General features: G+C 35.9%; 1 protein-coding gene across 3 annotated transcripts in view; it reads left to right on the forward strand.

Annotated features, from left to right (window-relative positions):
• The window catches only part of atp8a1 (ATPase phospholipid transporting 8A1), a 116,681-nt gene that overhangs the window by 24,050 nt on the left and 79,150 nt on the right, over positions 1-13,481 (forward strand). For 2 of the 3 annotated variants that reach the window (XM_008111650.3, XM_062981640.1), the window contains exons 2-7: positions 4,074-4,188; positions 6,491-6,590; positions 7,577-7,675; positions 8,889-8,934; positions 10,416-10,456; positions 11,846-11,919. In XM_008111650.3, the coding sequence (XP_008109857.1) occupies positions 4,074-4,188; positions 6,491-6,590; positions 7,577-7,675; positions 8,889-8,934; positions 10,416-10,456; positions 11,846-11,919 (475 nt within the window). The remainder of the gene's footprint in view (positions 1-4,073; positions 4,189-6,490; positions 6,591-7,576; positions 7,676-8,888; positions 8,935-10,415; positions 10,457-11,845; positions 11,920-13,481) is intronic. The other variant, XM_062981639.1, reaches the window with a different exon arrangement.

The raw sequence follows: 13,481 nt of genomic DNA on the forward strand, positions 1-13,481 counted from the left end.
GGCTATATATACTAACGAGGGGAGATGGGGCGGGGCCTCCGCCAAAAATGTATCTTTGAGAGCTTCTAGAGAATTCCGAACTGTTTGCGCAGGCGCAAGGAAAACCCATATGTGTGGATTTGACAGGTGACCACTCGAAGAAACATGGTTACAGGTAAGCAACCCATACTTCTTTTTCATATTTAGCTGCAAGATTGCTTTTTCATTTTTGTGAGCATGCTTATACATAAATTTAAACACTTTTGTTCTATCTTTTGATAGATCACTAGTAAAAGGATATTTGTCTATTAACCATCAAACAGATAAAAATGTCTTTGTTTTAAAGGTTGTGTTTAGAATCCTATTTTAGAAGTTAAAAAGAAACTACTATTTCAACAAAATATTCCCCATCTCTCTTAGAGCAGTAAGGGTGACTGAGTTTGTTTTTACCCATACTTATTAAGTATACTCTCTACACACCACAGGGATGCTGTCAACCACCTTGAATTCAGGACAGCAGCCCCACAGCCTGACATATTTTTGTGCCGTTTTGAGCCACATTATGTGCCTGCATAGAACTACCCTAAGTAAGTGTATTATGCATGTGGTCCTCTTTACTTGGATCTCCACAGTTGAAAACAGTTTTTGCACAAGATTCCAACCCACAGAACTACTTACTGGAGCTTACTAGTTTGCTACCATGTTACTGAGCCCACCAGTTTGGAAGGAGAGGAGGGGGCTCATTCCTCCCAATCTGCTTTTCTAAGTGACATGGGACAAACCAGGAAGTAGAAAGCACAGAGCTTTAGTAAGTGGTGTTTTTCTGTCTTTTGGGGACAGAGGATTGGGGAGGCAGGGAGATAGCCACCCCACCTCCATAGACTGGTTGAGCTTAGGGAGCGTGCGATGGCTGTGGAAACACATTATTGGATCTGAGATGGCTGCCCCACTACCCCAACAGAGGGGAAATTCCAAATCCTGGAAGAGAATCCGGACTTTCCCCTGCATTTTTTAAACTTGGGTGAAACTGCATTGAGCAGCTTATTCTGAGTTAACTTGAATCAGCCTAGGTGTGTTATGTGGACATGCACAAGCTAATGCAACAACACTGCATTATATGGCAATGTAGAACCACCCTGAGAATGGATCCTGGCAAAAATGCAGGTTACAGACATTGTTCCAATATCTTTCATCGTTTTATTGTAATATATACTTTTGAATATGTGCAATTTTATTTAATCACTTTCCTCTCCACTTTAATGTGCACATAATTTATCCTCTATATATGATAGTGTCTGTATGTGTTTTTAAGTGTCTGTATGTGTATGTGATTTGTAATGTTTGTTAACAGTACAAATCTTTAGGTAAAAGTAGTTACGGTAAATATGAATTCTCAGTTTTTCCTTCCACATTTTTCCTTACAAAGGCAGAATATATCAGGTTTCATTGTGGATGTTATCATATGTACTTGTGTAGAGATTAAACTCATATATTAGTCACAGGCAAATTTGGGGACCCTAATTATGGCTTTTGATGTGACCAATGCTACAGTTGAAGGTCGTTCCGCAGAGAAGTGAAAGTACCAGAGACATTTTCTCATTCGGGCATTCAAAAATGCCTTTTGTCTCTCTACACTAAGAAGGAAATGTTCACTTCTTTGATAAAAGTTAAGATGGATGGACAGTATCCTTGAAGTGACTGGCTTGACCTTGAAGGAACTGGGTGACGGCCGACAGGGAGCTCTGGCATGGACTGGTCCATGAGGTCACGAAGAGTCGGAGATGACTAAACAACTGAGCAGCAGCAAAATATTAACTTTTTTTTTTAAGTGCTCTTTTAAGGGCAAGCAGCCAAGTGTGACTGCCATTTTCTTGCCCAGGCATTAAAAAAGGCAAGAAGCAGTGTCAGAGTACAGCAAGAGTAGAGAGGGTTGGTGTTTCATTTAGGTTTTCCTGTGACATACTAAGCTCTTGCCTTTTGCCCCTCTAGTCAGAGAAGGGGATGGTTCTTTCTCTTTCCCTCGCCCTTTTAAAAAAATGAGAATTAAGGGACTTACATTGACCCATGGATAAGTTAATCCTGATTTGGGGCTGATTTTTAAAAATTAAAATGTATAGAGTTATATTTAAGTATATACAGTATGTATACAGCTTCTTCAAGTTCAAGTACAGTAGAGTCTCACTTATCCAAGCTAAACGGGCCGGCAGAAGCTTGGATAAGCGAATATCTTGGATAATAAGGAGGGATTAAGGAAAAGTCTATTAAACATCAAATTAGGTTATGATTTTACAAATTAAGCACCAAAACATCATGTTATACAACAAATTTGACAGAAAAAGTAGTTCAATACGCAGTTTTGTTGTAATTACTGTATTTACGAATTTAGCACCAAAATATCATGATATATTGAAAACATTGACTACAAAAATGGCTTGGATAATCCAGAAGCTTGGATAAGCGAGGCTTGGATAAGTGAGACTCTACTGTACATGTTTTCTCACCATGAGCTATCATGCTTCCTCTTGTAGTTTTTTTTTCTTGTAAATAGAAATGTGTGCATTGAGATGTAAAAATGTCCTGTTTAATCATATTAATATTTTAATGACCATCCACCAAGTTGTCTGCATTTTAAGTTAAGAAATCCTTTCAATTGTGTTATACTCAACTGAAGCAAACCACATGCCCAGAATAATAATGAGATACAGGGTTTTTTTTGGGGTTCTATTACTTTGGAATTCATTTGAGGAACTATGCATTAATAGCAGATCCTATGACAACATATCTTTTGCAAACAGAACTAGTAAGGGAGATGTTGTGGCCAAGATTTGTCTGCTATGTAATATTTATATGAGCATGAAGATTTTATTTTAATGTAAATATATTGTCTAAATAGTATAATAGATGTGTCATCAATAGATATATCGCATAAGCCTGTTGGCTATGGCAGCAATCTATCTAGATACATACCTGGTGTCTTAAGCTGAATGTCTGGAGACTCTTTTATTACACTACAGTATGTAATGGGACTTGAGCATCAATAGATTTTTGTATCCATGGTGGGATGGGGAGTGGGACTCCTGGAACCAAATCCCAACAGGTACCAAGGATGCACTGTAAGTATAAGTCCAATGGGAATGCAGAATCAGATGTTGGTCAATTTAGGAAAGCAGAATATTTGTTATAAATATTTCTAATTCAAAGGTTTTGGAAAACTGACATAATTAAGTATAATGCAAACAAAAATGGGATAATGATTATGAAGCATTACAATATCCCAAATAAGAATTAAGGGAACCGTTTTCTCAACAATTGTTTTATTTTATGCACCATGCAGTCATGCTGGCCACATGACCCTGGAGGCGTCTACGGACAACTCCGGCTCTTCGGCTTAGAAATGGTGATGAGCACCAACCCCCAGAGTCGGACACGACTAGTCTCAATGTCAGGGGAAAACCTTTACCTTTACCTATGGACACCAAACAAGGATGTAATGCCTATCTAATATTCCTGTTATGTTATTTTATATAGCAGTCCTTTGTAAGTTATCTGATTTGATGAACTGATCTCCCCCCCCTCAACATGGAAGTACCATCAGTACCCACTGGCTCCAATTTTTTGGTGTATTTTTTTTTTAGAAATTCCCCAAGAACCCACATTTGATGGTTTGTGGACTAGCATTAGTTCATGGACTACCACTTTGAGTAGTGCTGTTATAGAGTAGTGCTTCTTCAACTACTTCATGCGAGGAGACCAACAATTTCCATTTGCCTTTGGAATGCTATATTTGTATCTATTGACTACACTTGTTTCTTTCTGTTTTGAAAACTATCCAGGGACCTTCAATAATGACTAAGGACTGGCAGAAGTCTATGGATCACCAGTTTGTCCATGGATTGTTATAGAGCACTGCTAGAGGAGGCAGGAATCTGACACAGAGTTATTTTAAAAGCATTATTTTATATTTCCGGTTGCTTTATTATTATTTTCAACCAACAAGTAATTATGCTATATGTTGAATTACATCATACATATATGGTTATATATTACAAATGATATATAATTAATATATTTACAAATTGATTAATATTTTACAGGGTATGAGAAGACAGATGATGTTTCAGAGAAGACTTCATTAGCTGATCAGGAGGAAGTGAGAACGATATTTATAAATCAACCACAATTCTCTAAATTTTGTAACAATCATGTCAGGTATTTATAACCTATTTATAACTTGTTACAATAATTATAGTTGTGATAATTTGCATACAGTTTCAATAAATAGTGTCCATTTTGTCTTAAAAAAATAAATCTGGCAAAAGAACTATCATGTTCATTCACTTTTGTTAGAAGGATTCTCTGTTAACAAACCTACTAATGACTAAAGCCTAAAAACATGTTTAGGTTACATTTTGAAAGGTATGCATCCCTGTTTTTCAGGCAAACCTGTAAGAAATTGAAGAGAGAAAACCTGTATGGGTTATTGCTGTTAAACACTTTTAATGCAAAACACAAGTATGAAAACATGTTTCGAATGACAGTAATTCAATGAATCATATGCAAGTACCTGAATGTTATGTGATGCTTGTCTAGATCAGATTAAAGCCCATTAAAACATGAAATAAAACCCCTGAGTGAGCCTACCAGCAATCCTCATTTGACCTCTTGTGTCTAACATCTTTCCCAGAATCCCTATCTGCTCAGAGAAGGTTGGAATGAATCCAGTTTGGTAAAGAGCTCCTTCCCAAAGGCTGCTTGAAGGGCTAGTTGCTGAAGGTTTTACTTGCCACAAACATTTCTTGTTAGTAGGAGTGAGGAAAAAGTGACTCATTGGAATGCATATCAGGGTCCCTGCAGTGCTTGAAGTAATGGTTCCCGAAAGCTTCTTTGGTCTTTCTGATAGTGCTACAGGACATTGAAGGTATCATTCCTGAAGAAGCAGCTCCTTCTCCACTTCTTCAGGCAGAACAAGCTGCTGTGGTAGTTATGTATGAGAGAAGCAGGGTGTGTGTGTGTGTGTGTGTGTGTGTGTGTGTGTGTGTAAGAGGAAGGATGTGCATGTGTATAAATGGGCTGGAAGAGGTAGAGTCTCATCTTTTTACAACAATTGAGATATTGCTGGGAGAAGTCAAACTTTCTTCTTCTTCCTCGCCACTTGAGAGAGTATTCTTTGGACTCCTTGATAAGCCATTAAGAAATGGAAAAAAGACAGTTTTATCACTCGTCATGCAGCTTCTTTCCAACCTGGAATATCAAAAAGAGTGCTGAAAGTCCTCCTTGCTAGAGGGCCTAGGACACTTATTCCAACAAATGAACATGTTTAATTGTGGATACCTGTTAGAGGAGGTAATGTCTGAATTTCCCTTCCAGCAAAAATATACAATTTGTAATATGTTGACACCATCTACTGGATCTTGGTGAAACAGCAGAAATAAAGATTCTGATATATCCATCTGGCCAATGAGAGAAAGTACAGTAGACTTCCTCAGATACTCCTTAAAATATGTTTGACCCTATTTCAACACTTTGGAGGTAGTAGAACAAAATTGTCTAGATTTATAGATTAAGAATCCTGAAATTTTCAAAACAAATGTGATCATGTTCCTTTGTTGTTTTGTTATTACTTCTTAAATTAAAGTAAAATCCTTTTTAGTTAAACCTTTCATGAAGGAAACAAAGTTCTTTAAATGCTGAATAATAGAGTGAAATCAAAAGAATCAATGCATTTTGCTATGTGTACAAAACCAATTTTCGGCTTTTGTCACATGGTAAACTGCTTTTGAGAAATGTTTTTCATACAGAGAGCTGTTTTTCAAAGAGTGCAGGGAATCTGAATTTTCTCTTGGTATCTCTGAAACCTTAGACAATAAAATGTTAGATTATGGTCCTGTTAAGAAGAGTTTTTAATGTATCATTTCTAGATTTATTATAATCAAGGGAACAAAAATTTAAAAATTAGGATAGATGTTACAACATAATTTTAGATTGATTTTTGTTGCTTAAATCATTCTAAAACTACAACAATTTAAGTTAAATATATATGTAAGTTATTAATTTATTAAGCAATGGATTGTTCTATATTTTATTTGGTCTTATACAATTGAAGAATGGACTAGTATTTTGAGCAGTGTTTTTTAAAGAAATTTACATCACTTTAAATCATGCATGTTTGGATATATGGGGTAATCATTCCCTTAAGGACCCATCATACATTCCAAAGCACATGTATACCTCTTGGAGTGACAACTGGAACATTCATCAAGTAATTTGGCTATTCCAATTTAAAATTTGAAGCTCTTTGAGAAATTGAAAAAAATGTTAAAGTAGGGCCTCCAGTGATAAAAAGAAATAATATTTATCAGCAATAATAGCTTAGCTATACTGTACACATTTCTGAAGTGTTAGACTCATAAAGTGTGAATCATTATTCAAACTTGTCAACTCTGTTAGTAAATTCTGAACACTATTTATCTCTATTTCTTAACTACATACAATTTTAATCTCTGTCTCTTAGCACTGCAAAATACAACTTAATCACATTCCTGCCGAGGTTCCTCTATTCCCAGTTCAGAAGAGCTGCTAATGCCTTTTTTCTTTTCATTGCATTGCTTCAGGTAAGCTAGATGAGGTAAATATATATTTAAAGTATTTAATTATCATATGTCACAAGGAAATTGACTGTTAACTGTTTGATATAACATTTCAGAGAAATTTTCAGTAGAATACTTTGTTCTAAAGCAGTGGTTCTCAACCTGGGGTCCCCAAATGCAGAAATCCTAACAGCTGGTAAACTGGCTGGGATTTCTGGGAGTTTTAGTCCAAAAACATCTGGGCACCCCAGGTAGAGAACCACTGTTCTAAAGTAATATCTTCATCATATTTTTTAAAGCATAGCAATATATTCAAAAAATGCATGGTTGTCATAAAGTCTGTATACTTAAACTCATGTTAAGAGATGTAATATTCTTAGAAAAATAAAATGAATAAACAAAAAGGGCATATTTCTTTTTTATTATTTATTCATAATAAATAAATTATAAAATTAAACACAACTAACATTAACTCAAAATGTACAATAAATCAGTCAAACGGTTAGTCATATATTTTATACATTTAATCTGTTTGTGCACCCACCACCCATGAGACATGTATTAATCCTTAATTATTGCAATATCGCAATAAATGATAAACGTATGAAATAAAATGCAAAAATGGACTAATGAAAATAAATTATTTTGAGGTAATATGGGATGACTTCTTAGAATATATATTTGTTGATGAACAAGGAATAAAACCAAATCAACATATATTAACATTTTGGAGAAGAGGTCAAAATAAGAACCAAAAAGGGAATATTTCTGATCTTCTTGTCTTTACTGCATGGGAAAGAAGTGTAGAACTAGTGGGCAATAATAAATGAAGAATCATTTGAGTACTTCATATATGGCAGTAAAATGTTATATATTATAATTTAATATATATATATTATATTTAAAATGAGTTTTTACTTTTTATTTTGTATTCCTGGTTATAATAATTACACAATACTTCAGCTGTAAAATGAAGTTTCTTCCCCCCCCCCCCCTTTTTCGTTCCTTAGCAAATTCCAGATGTTTCTCCAACGGGACGTTATACAACCTTGGTTCCTCTGTTATTTATTTTAGTTGTAGCAGCAGTTAAAGAAATAATAGAAGATGTTGTAAGTACTAAATAAAATATTATGTTTATCATTAAAATGTTATTAAATATTATCATCCAGTTGTAGTACTTAATGTTCATTTTCTAAAATAATGACAGATTTTATGCTTATTTCATTATCTGTGCAACAAGGAGGAAACACTGGGCTATAGGTCAGGCATGTATTTACCCATAACATGTAATAGTGGACTATGAGCATCAAGAGGAATATTTATTTATTTATTTATTTACAGCATTTATATTCCGACCTTCTCACCCCGAAGGGGACTCAGGGCGGATCACGTTACACATATAGGCAAACATTCAATGCCTTTTAAACATAGAACAAAGACAAGACAAACATAGGCTCCGAGCGGGCCTCGAACTTATGACCTCCTGGTCAGAGTGATTCACTGCAGCTGGTTACAGCTGGCTTGCTCTCCAGCCTGCGCCACAGCCTGAGCTTGTGTCAGGAGCAGAACTGACACAAGTGATTCCATCGTCTTCAATTTGTCCACCCCTTCCATTATAACGATTTCCTTCTTGATCTTATATCTGTTTTAGATTATTTTAAGAGTCAATCAAAATATATTATTACTTCTGGGGCTGACATTTAAGGGACTTAGGGCCTTTTCGCACTACACAACTATAAACACTACGATTCTTCTAACTGCTACGATTATGTCACATGGAATCCTGGAATTTCTACTTTAGGGAGGGGTATCTAGCATTCTCAGCCAGAGAATCCTGGTGCCTCACTGATCTGTAACCCCATGCATTTCATAAGATATTGTTATGACAGTTACAGTGGGATGATAGTGCTATACTTGTGTAGTGTGAAAGGGCTGTTATACACTTTGTTTTTTATTTTCTTACTTGAAAGGCAGAAGTTACATGTACATTTCCAAAAAATGTGATTTGCCAACTTATCACTTAAGAACCCATTTCTTAATTCTATAAAGTCTGACACCCCTCCCAATCAAATTGGAAAGAGGAGTAGGTGACTCCCTGAAGACGTTGAGAAACAATGGGGCATCTTGTTGCTTTCTAAACATCTCTAAAGTCCAGGATAGCACTTCCCTTTCTTCAGGTTCAGATAATGGGTATGATACTGAAGCTCAGGCACAGACCCCCTCACTGAATGGCTTTCACTTACAGTTTCCTTATTATTTACGTAGTGGTAAGTACTTTCATATTCATTATAGCCATCTAAAATTAATTAAATTTTATTTCAGAAAAGGCATAAAGCTGATAACGTTGTGAACAAGAAGCAGATACAAGGTAGGAACAGTGAAATGTACTGTAAAGAAAAATGAATACATGGACTGCTGATACCTTTTGTTTTATTACTTTATATTACAGTAGCAGTTTCATGGAGCCCCGGTGGCGAAGGGCGTTAAAGCACTGAGCTGGAGACCGAAAGGTCCCAGGTTCAAACCCCGGGAGTGGCGTGAGCGGCCGCTGTTAGCTCCAGCTCCTGCCAACCTAGCAGTTCGAAAACATGCCAATGTGAGTAGATCAATTGGTACCGCTCCGGCGGGAAGGATACCAGTGCTCCATGTAATCATGCCGGCCACATGACCTTGGAGGTGTCTACGGACAACGCTGGCTCTTCGGCTTAGAAACGGCGATGAGCACCAACCCCCAGAGTCAGACATGACTGGACTTAACGTCAGGGGAAACCTTTACCTTTACCTAGCAGTTTCATAATGAATGTTCATTATCCATGTCAGTACCAGAACATTTTAAGGCATAACTGTCTGCTCTGAAATGTGGTTGAGAACATTCATCACCATGTGTAAATTATTATATCAATTCTTAAAGCAAAAGCAACTGCTGTTAAAAATGTTAGACCATATAATCAGTAACAAATTCTAATACGAATATTTTACATTGGTTAAACATGCTTCTGTGTTGGTACATGTTAAGAAAAACATTATGTTTAACTACAATGCGATTTTTATAAATGTAAAATTTTGAAGCTAGGAAAAATGTGGGTTTTTTTAAAAAATAAAAAAATATATTAGCATCTTTTGTAGATAGAGACTTTATTAGTTTAGGAACATACAACTTTGTGCAGTATAATATTATCATTGTTGATCTATTAAAAGTACAGGCAGTCCCCAACTTACAAAGGACTTATAGTTAATGAGTGTGAGACAACAGGAAATCTACCCCTCGGAAGGGAAATCAACTCCTGAAAGAGTTATCATGGGGAAAACGTGTCTCAACAGAAGCTTTCCCACCAATCCTTGTTCCCACAGCAAGCCAAATTTTTCAAAATCCAATGATCAGAAGGACAGAAAGTGAGGTGAAATCTTACACAGACATCAAAACAAACACCAAAGGGGTGTTAACTCTTCTCTATACTATCCAAAGTGGAGGGTAGGGGGGATAGATGTATGTATGTTGCTGGAGTTACACTTTAAAAAATGTACCTGTTCCAACTTACATAAAAATTCAATTTAAGAACAAACCTACAGAACCTGTCTTGTTTGTAACTTGGACACTGACTGTACAGCTTATTCAGAAAATTATGCCGTATTGGTCTTGCTTCTTTTGTTGCACATAGAGCTTTCCCCCAGGCATTAACTTCTCCAGTAATTTTATGTTCTTGTACAGTTTTATTTTTCAGGGCTTTTTTCTCCTTCCTTTTTTGTTATTGGTCAACTATTTAGTTAAAGGCATAAATAAATTGTTTTTCTGTTTTATTTTGAAATTTCAGCTTTTGTGTTTTCATTGTTTGTCTTTCACTTTTATAGTATTGAGAAATGGAGCTTGGGAAATTGTTCACTGGGAAAAGGTATGTCATTTGTATATTATAATTTATTATTTTAAAATGAAAATAATGGCTTGGTTCCAATTAGGAACATATGGAAAATTCTGAATGCACTGTTCTGCAAATCTTTGCGGAAGCAGGAGTTGAACTTTTTTGAAGTAAGTTCTTTTACTGGTTTTATACTGTTTAAGAGCTTGGAAAAGGTCTTAAGGAAATGGAAGAACATCTTAGGATTTTGTGTTTTTCCTCCTGTGCAATAATGAAAACAGTTCTGCTCTGAGCAGAAGGGATATCCTGCACAAGGAAGGCTTTTAAAATCCAGATTTACTTTGATTGGCTGAACGTATTTCTTTTTCACGGGTTACATAATACCAATATAAATATGATCATGGAAGTATAATCCATTAGAATAAGAATAAAAATGTATTTTTTCTGTGAAAATTACCTGCAGGGATACATGCAGAAGACATGGACTATAGGATCTAGTGAGAAGAGTCTGGTAGCTTTTTAAGAAACTCTAGTACCTCAGTGTGGTAAAGGATCGGCATTATTCGTGCTGAAATAAGATTTAAATACCAGCTCATTGAAATGTAAAATGACAGTAAATTGTGAAAATGGTAGGTGATGATGGTGTCTTAGTATGACCTCTGTAAGCATTGGCAGCCATCAGCACTTGTTGATCAGCATAAAAAGAACTCCTAGAATAATCTTGCTGTTGCACTAGAAATTTCAGTAGGGAGTGCATCAGTACAGACCTTTGTCTTAATATACATTTTATTAGGAATAATTTTTCTTCATATTATTTAAGCAATATTCTGCAATCAATGCACCTTATTTATAATTTAGTAGCAATGCCGCTCTTACTTAGCAAACGTAATTCTTTTAATTGTTCTGGTACAAGTTTCTCTCTGATTTGGTTATTTATTAAATTAACATTATAATTGGAGCTTTATGAATAAATAAGCTCTAGGCATCAGGAAAACAAAATTTGTTCACATATTTTTATATGATTTAATCAATTTGGGTTACAAGAGAAAATTCAGTTTCTCATTTAGAAATTTAATTAGATGGATTCATATGTGTCACCTGTAGACTAATGGAAACCCCATGAGTTTTATCATGGCTTCAGATTGGCTTCATTTTTAGCCAGAAAATATTTTTCTAGCAATGTTCACAATGAGGTCAGTGTAGAACTTACCACGGTGACATTGCTGAACCATGTTTCTGTTAAATATAAGGAAAAATATAGGTAGATATGACTTGTCTTCAAACAGGTGCCTTTTGGATGATTTACAGATTTCAACTTAAATAGTTTCCCCTTGATATAAGATAATACATCTTTAAGTAGACTAAATAATTCAAGAGCTGTTCTGTTAGTTTCATATTATTAACCAATCACTAGTTTTCTTTCAGGTAGATGTTGGAGATATAGTGTTAATAAAAGGGAAAGAATATATACCAGCTGACACTGTACTTCTCTCATCAAGGTAGAGATTATCAACAGTACTTCTAGTATAGGGGCTTTCTTTTGCCTTGACTTTATAATTAGTCCAAGGAAATAAAGAATAATCAAATGTATTATTTACCTCTAATCCCAATTACAATTTAAAAATTATTGTATAATACTTTTAATAAAGTAACTGCTCTAAGTGAATAAAAACCTTCAGAATAGCAGGTACCAATCTGTTTAATGAAAATATCTTGTTTCTCCAAGTTCTTCAGAATAACAGTTAATATTCTAAATATTTAATATTAACTGTTGTATATATCTGTATTTCCTTGGATAACTTAATTTACAAGTCTACGCTGAATATATTGAATCACTTTTTTCGAAATCTATTTAATTAGGTTGTCATCAATGTTTGAATAGACTACTTTAATAATCTGGAATGTTTTTAAATTTAAGTGATCAATTGATAACATGTCCATTGCTTTCAGATGAAAATGAGGCCTCTGTTATTTTAAACTGCATTTGAATGGAGTACGAAAATAATATTTTACCCTATAAACTGGATTATTTCTAATGTACATCACAAGTCATATCAAATAGTTCATTTTGTCAATTCCAGATTTGAAGAAAAGAAGGAAATACAAAACAGGACAGGTTAAAAATTATTGTGCTCTAATTATTGTAGATTTATTTCATTCTTTTCTAAATGCAAAAAATGGGGGGGGGGGGGCTGACACTGAGAGCTGAAGAGTGTCAAGCGGTCAAAAATTCAACCCTCTCTCCAAAAAAACCAAAACCAAAATAAAGCCAGAAAGTAGTTAAAAGTTCACTTCCAATTATTTATGTTAAACATTGAAGGAGGCCTATGTTACAGTAGAGTTCCAGCTATCCAAGATAAAGGGGTGGGTCCAATCTCAGATAACCAGAACTGCTCGGATAATAGGGATGCCCTATTATCCCTCCCAGCAATCCGGTTTAGGGAAGCGCCCCGCAATCGCTTCTGCCTAGCAACGTTCACAGGGTGCTTCCCAAGGGGCGAGGGCTTGCCAAGGTATGAGCCCCGTCCCTTGGCTAGCCCTCGCCCCTTGGGAAGCACCCCATTAGCGCTGCTGCCTAGCAACGCTCACGGGGCGCTTCCTCTTCCCTCTCCTTCTCTCGAGCTCCCTTCACTCCCTTCCTCGGGCTGCCCCAGGAAGGAATTCGAGAGAAGGAGAGGGAGGGGCACCCCCGGTGGCGCCTCAAATAATACGGAGTGTCGGTTAACCAGAACTCCACTGTATCTCTTTAAAAGATGTTCATGGTCACTTCCATGAGAATCAATTCACTTTTGTCATTCAGTCAGGACCCATCCAGACAACCCCAAAATGTGGGACCTGTCTCAGTTTTACGGAGGCGTCCAATCGACGCATCAGGTAAAAGCAAATTAATGCGGAGTAAATTGAGGTTTCCCTGGTTTATTCCGCATTAATTAAACACCTCATTAGATCCAGATCTTTATGAAAGATCTGGTTCTAATGAGATGCTGGGCCTGTGATATCTGACATGTCATGCGTTTCCCGGGAGCCATTCAACACCTTTGGATTCCTGGTTCCCAAAGGA

The sequence above is a fragment of the Anolis carolinensis genome, chromosome 5 (assembly GCF_035594765.1).
Source record: "Anolis carolinensis isolate JA03-04 chromosome 5, rAnoCar3.1.pri, whole genome shotgun sequence".
Taxonomy (NCBI): Eukaryota; Metazoa; Chordata; class Lepidosauria; order Squamata; family Dactyloidae; genus Anolis; species Anolis carolinensis.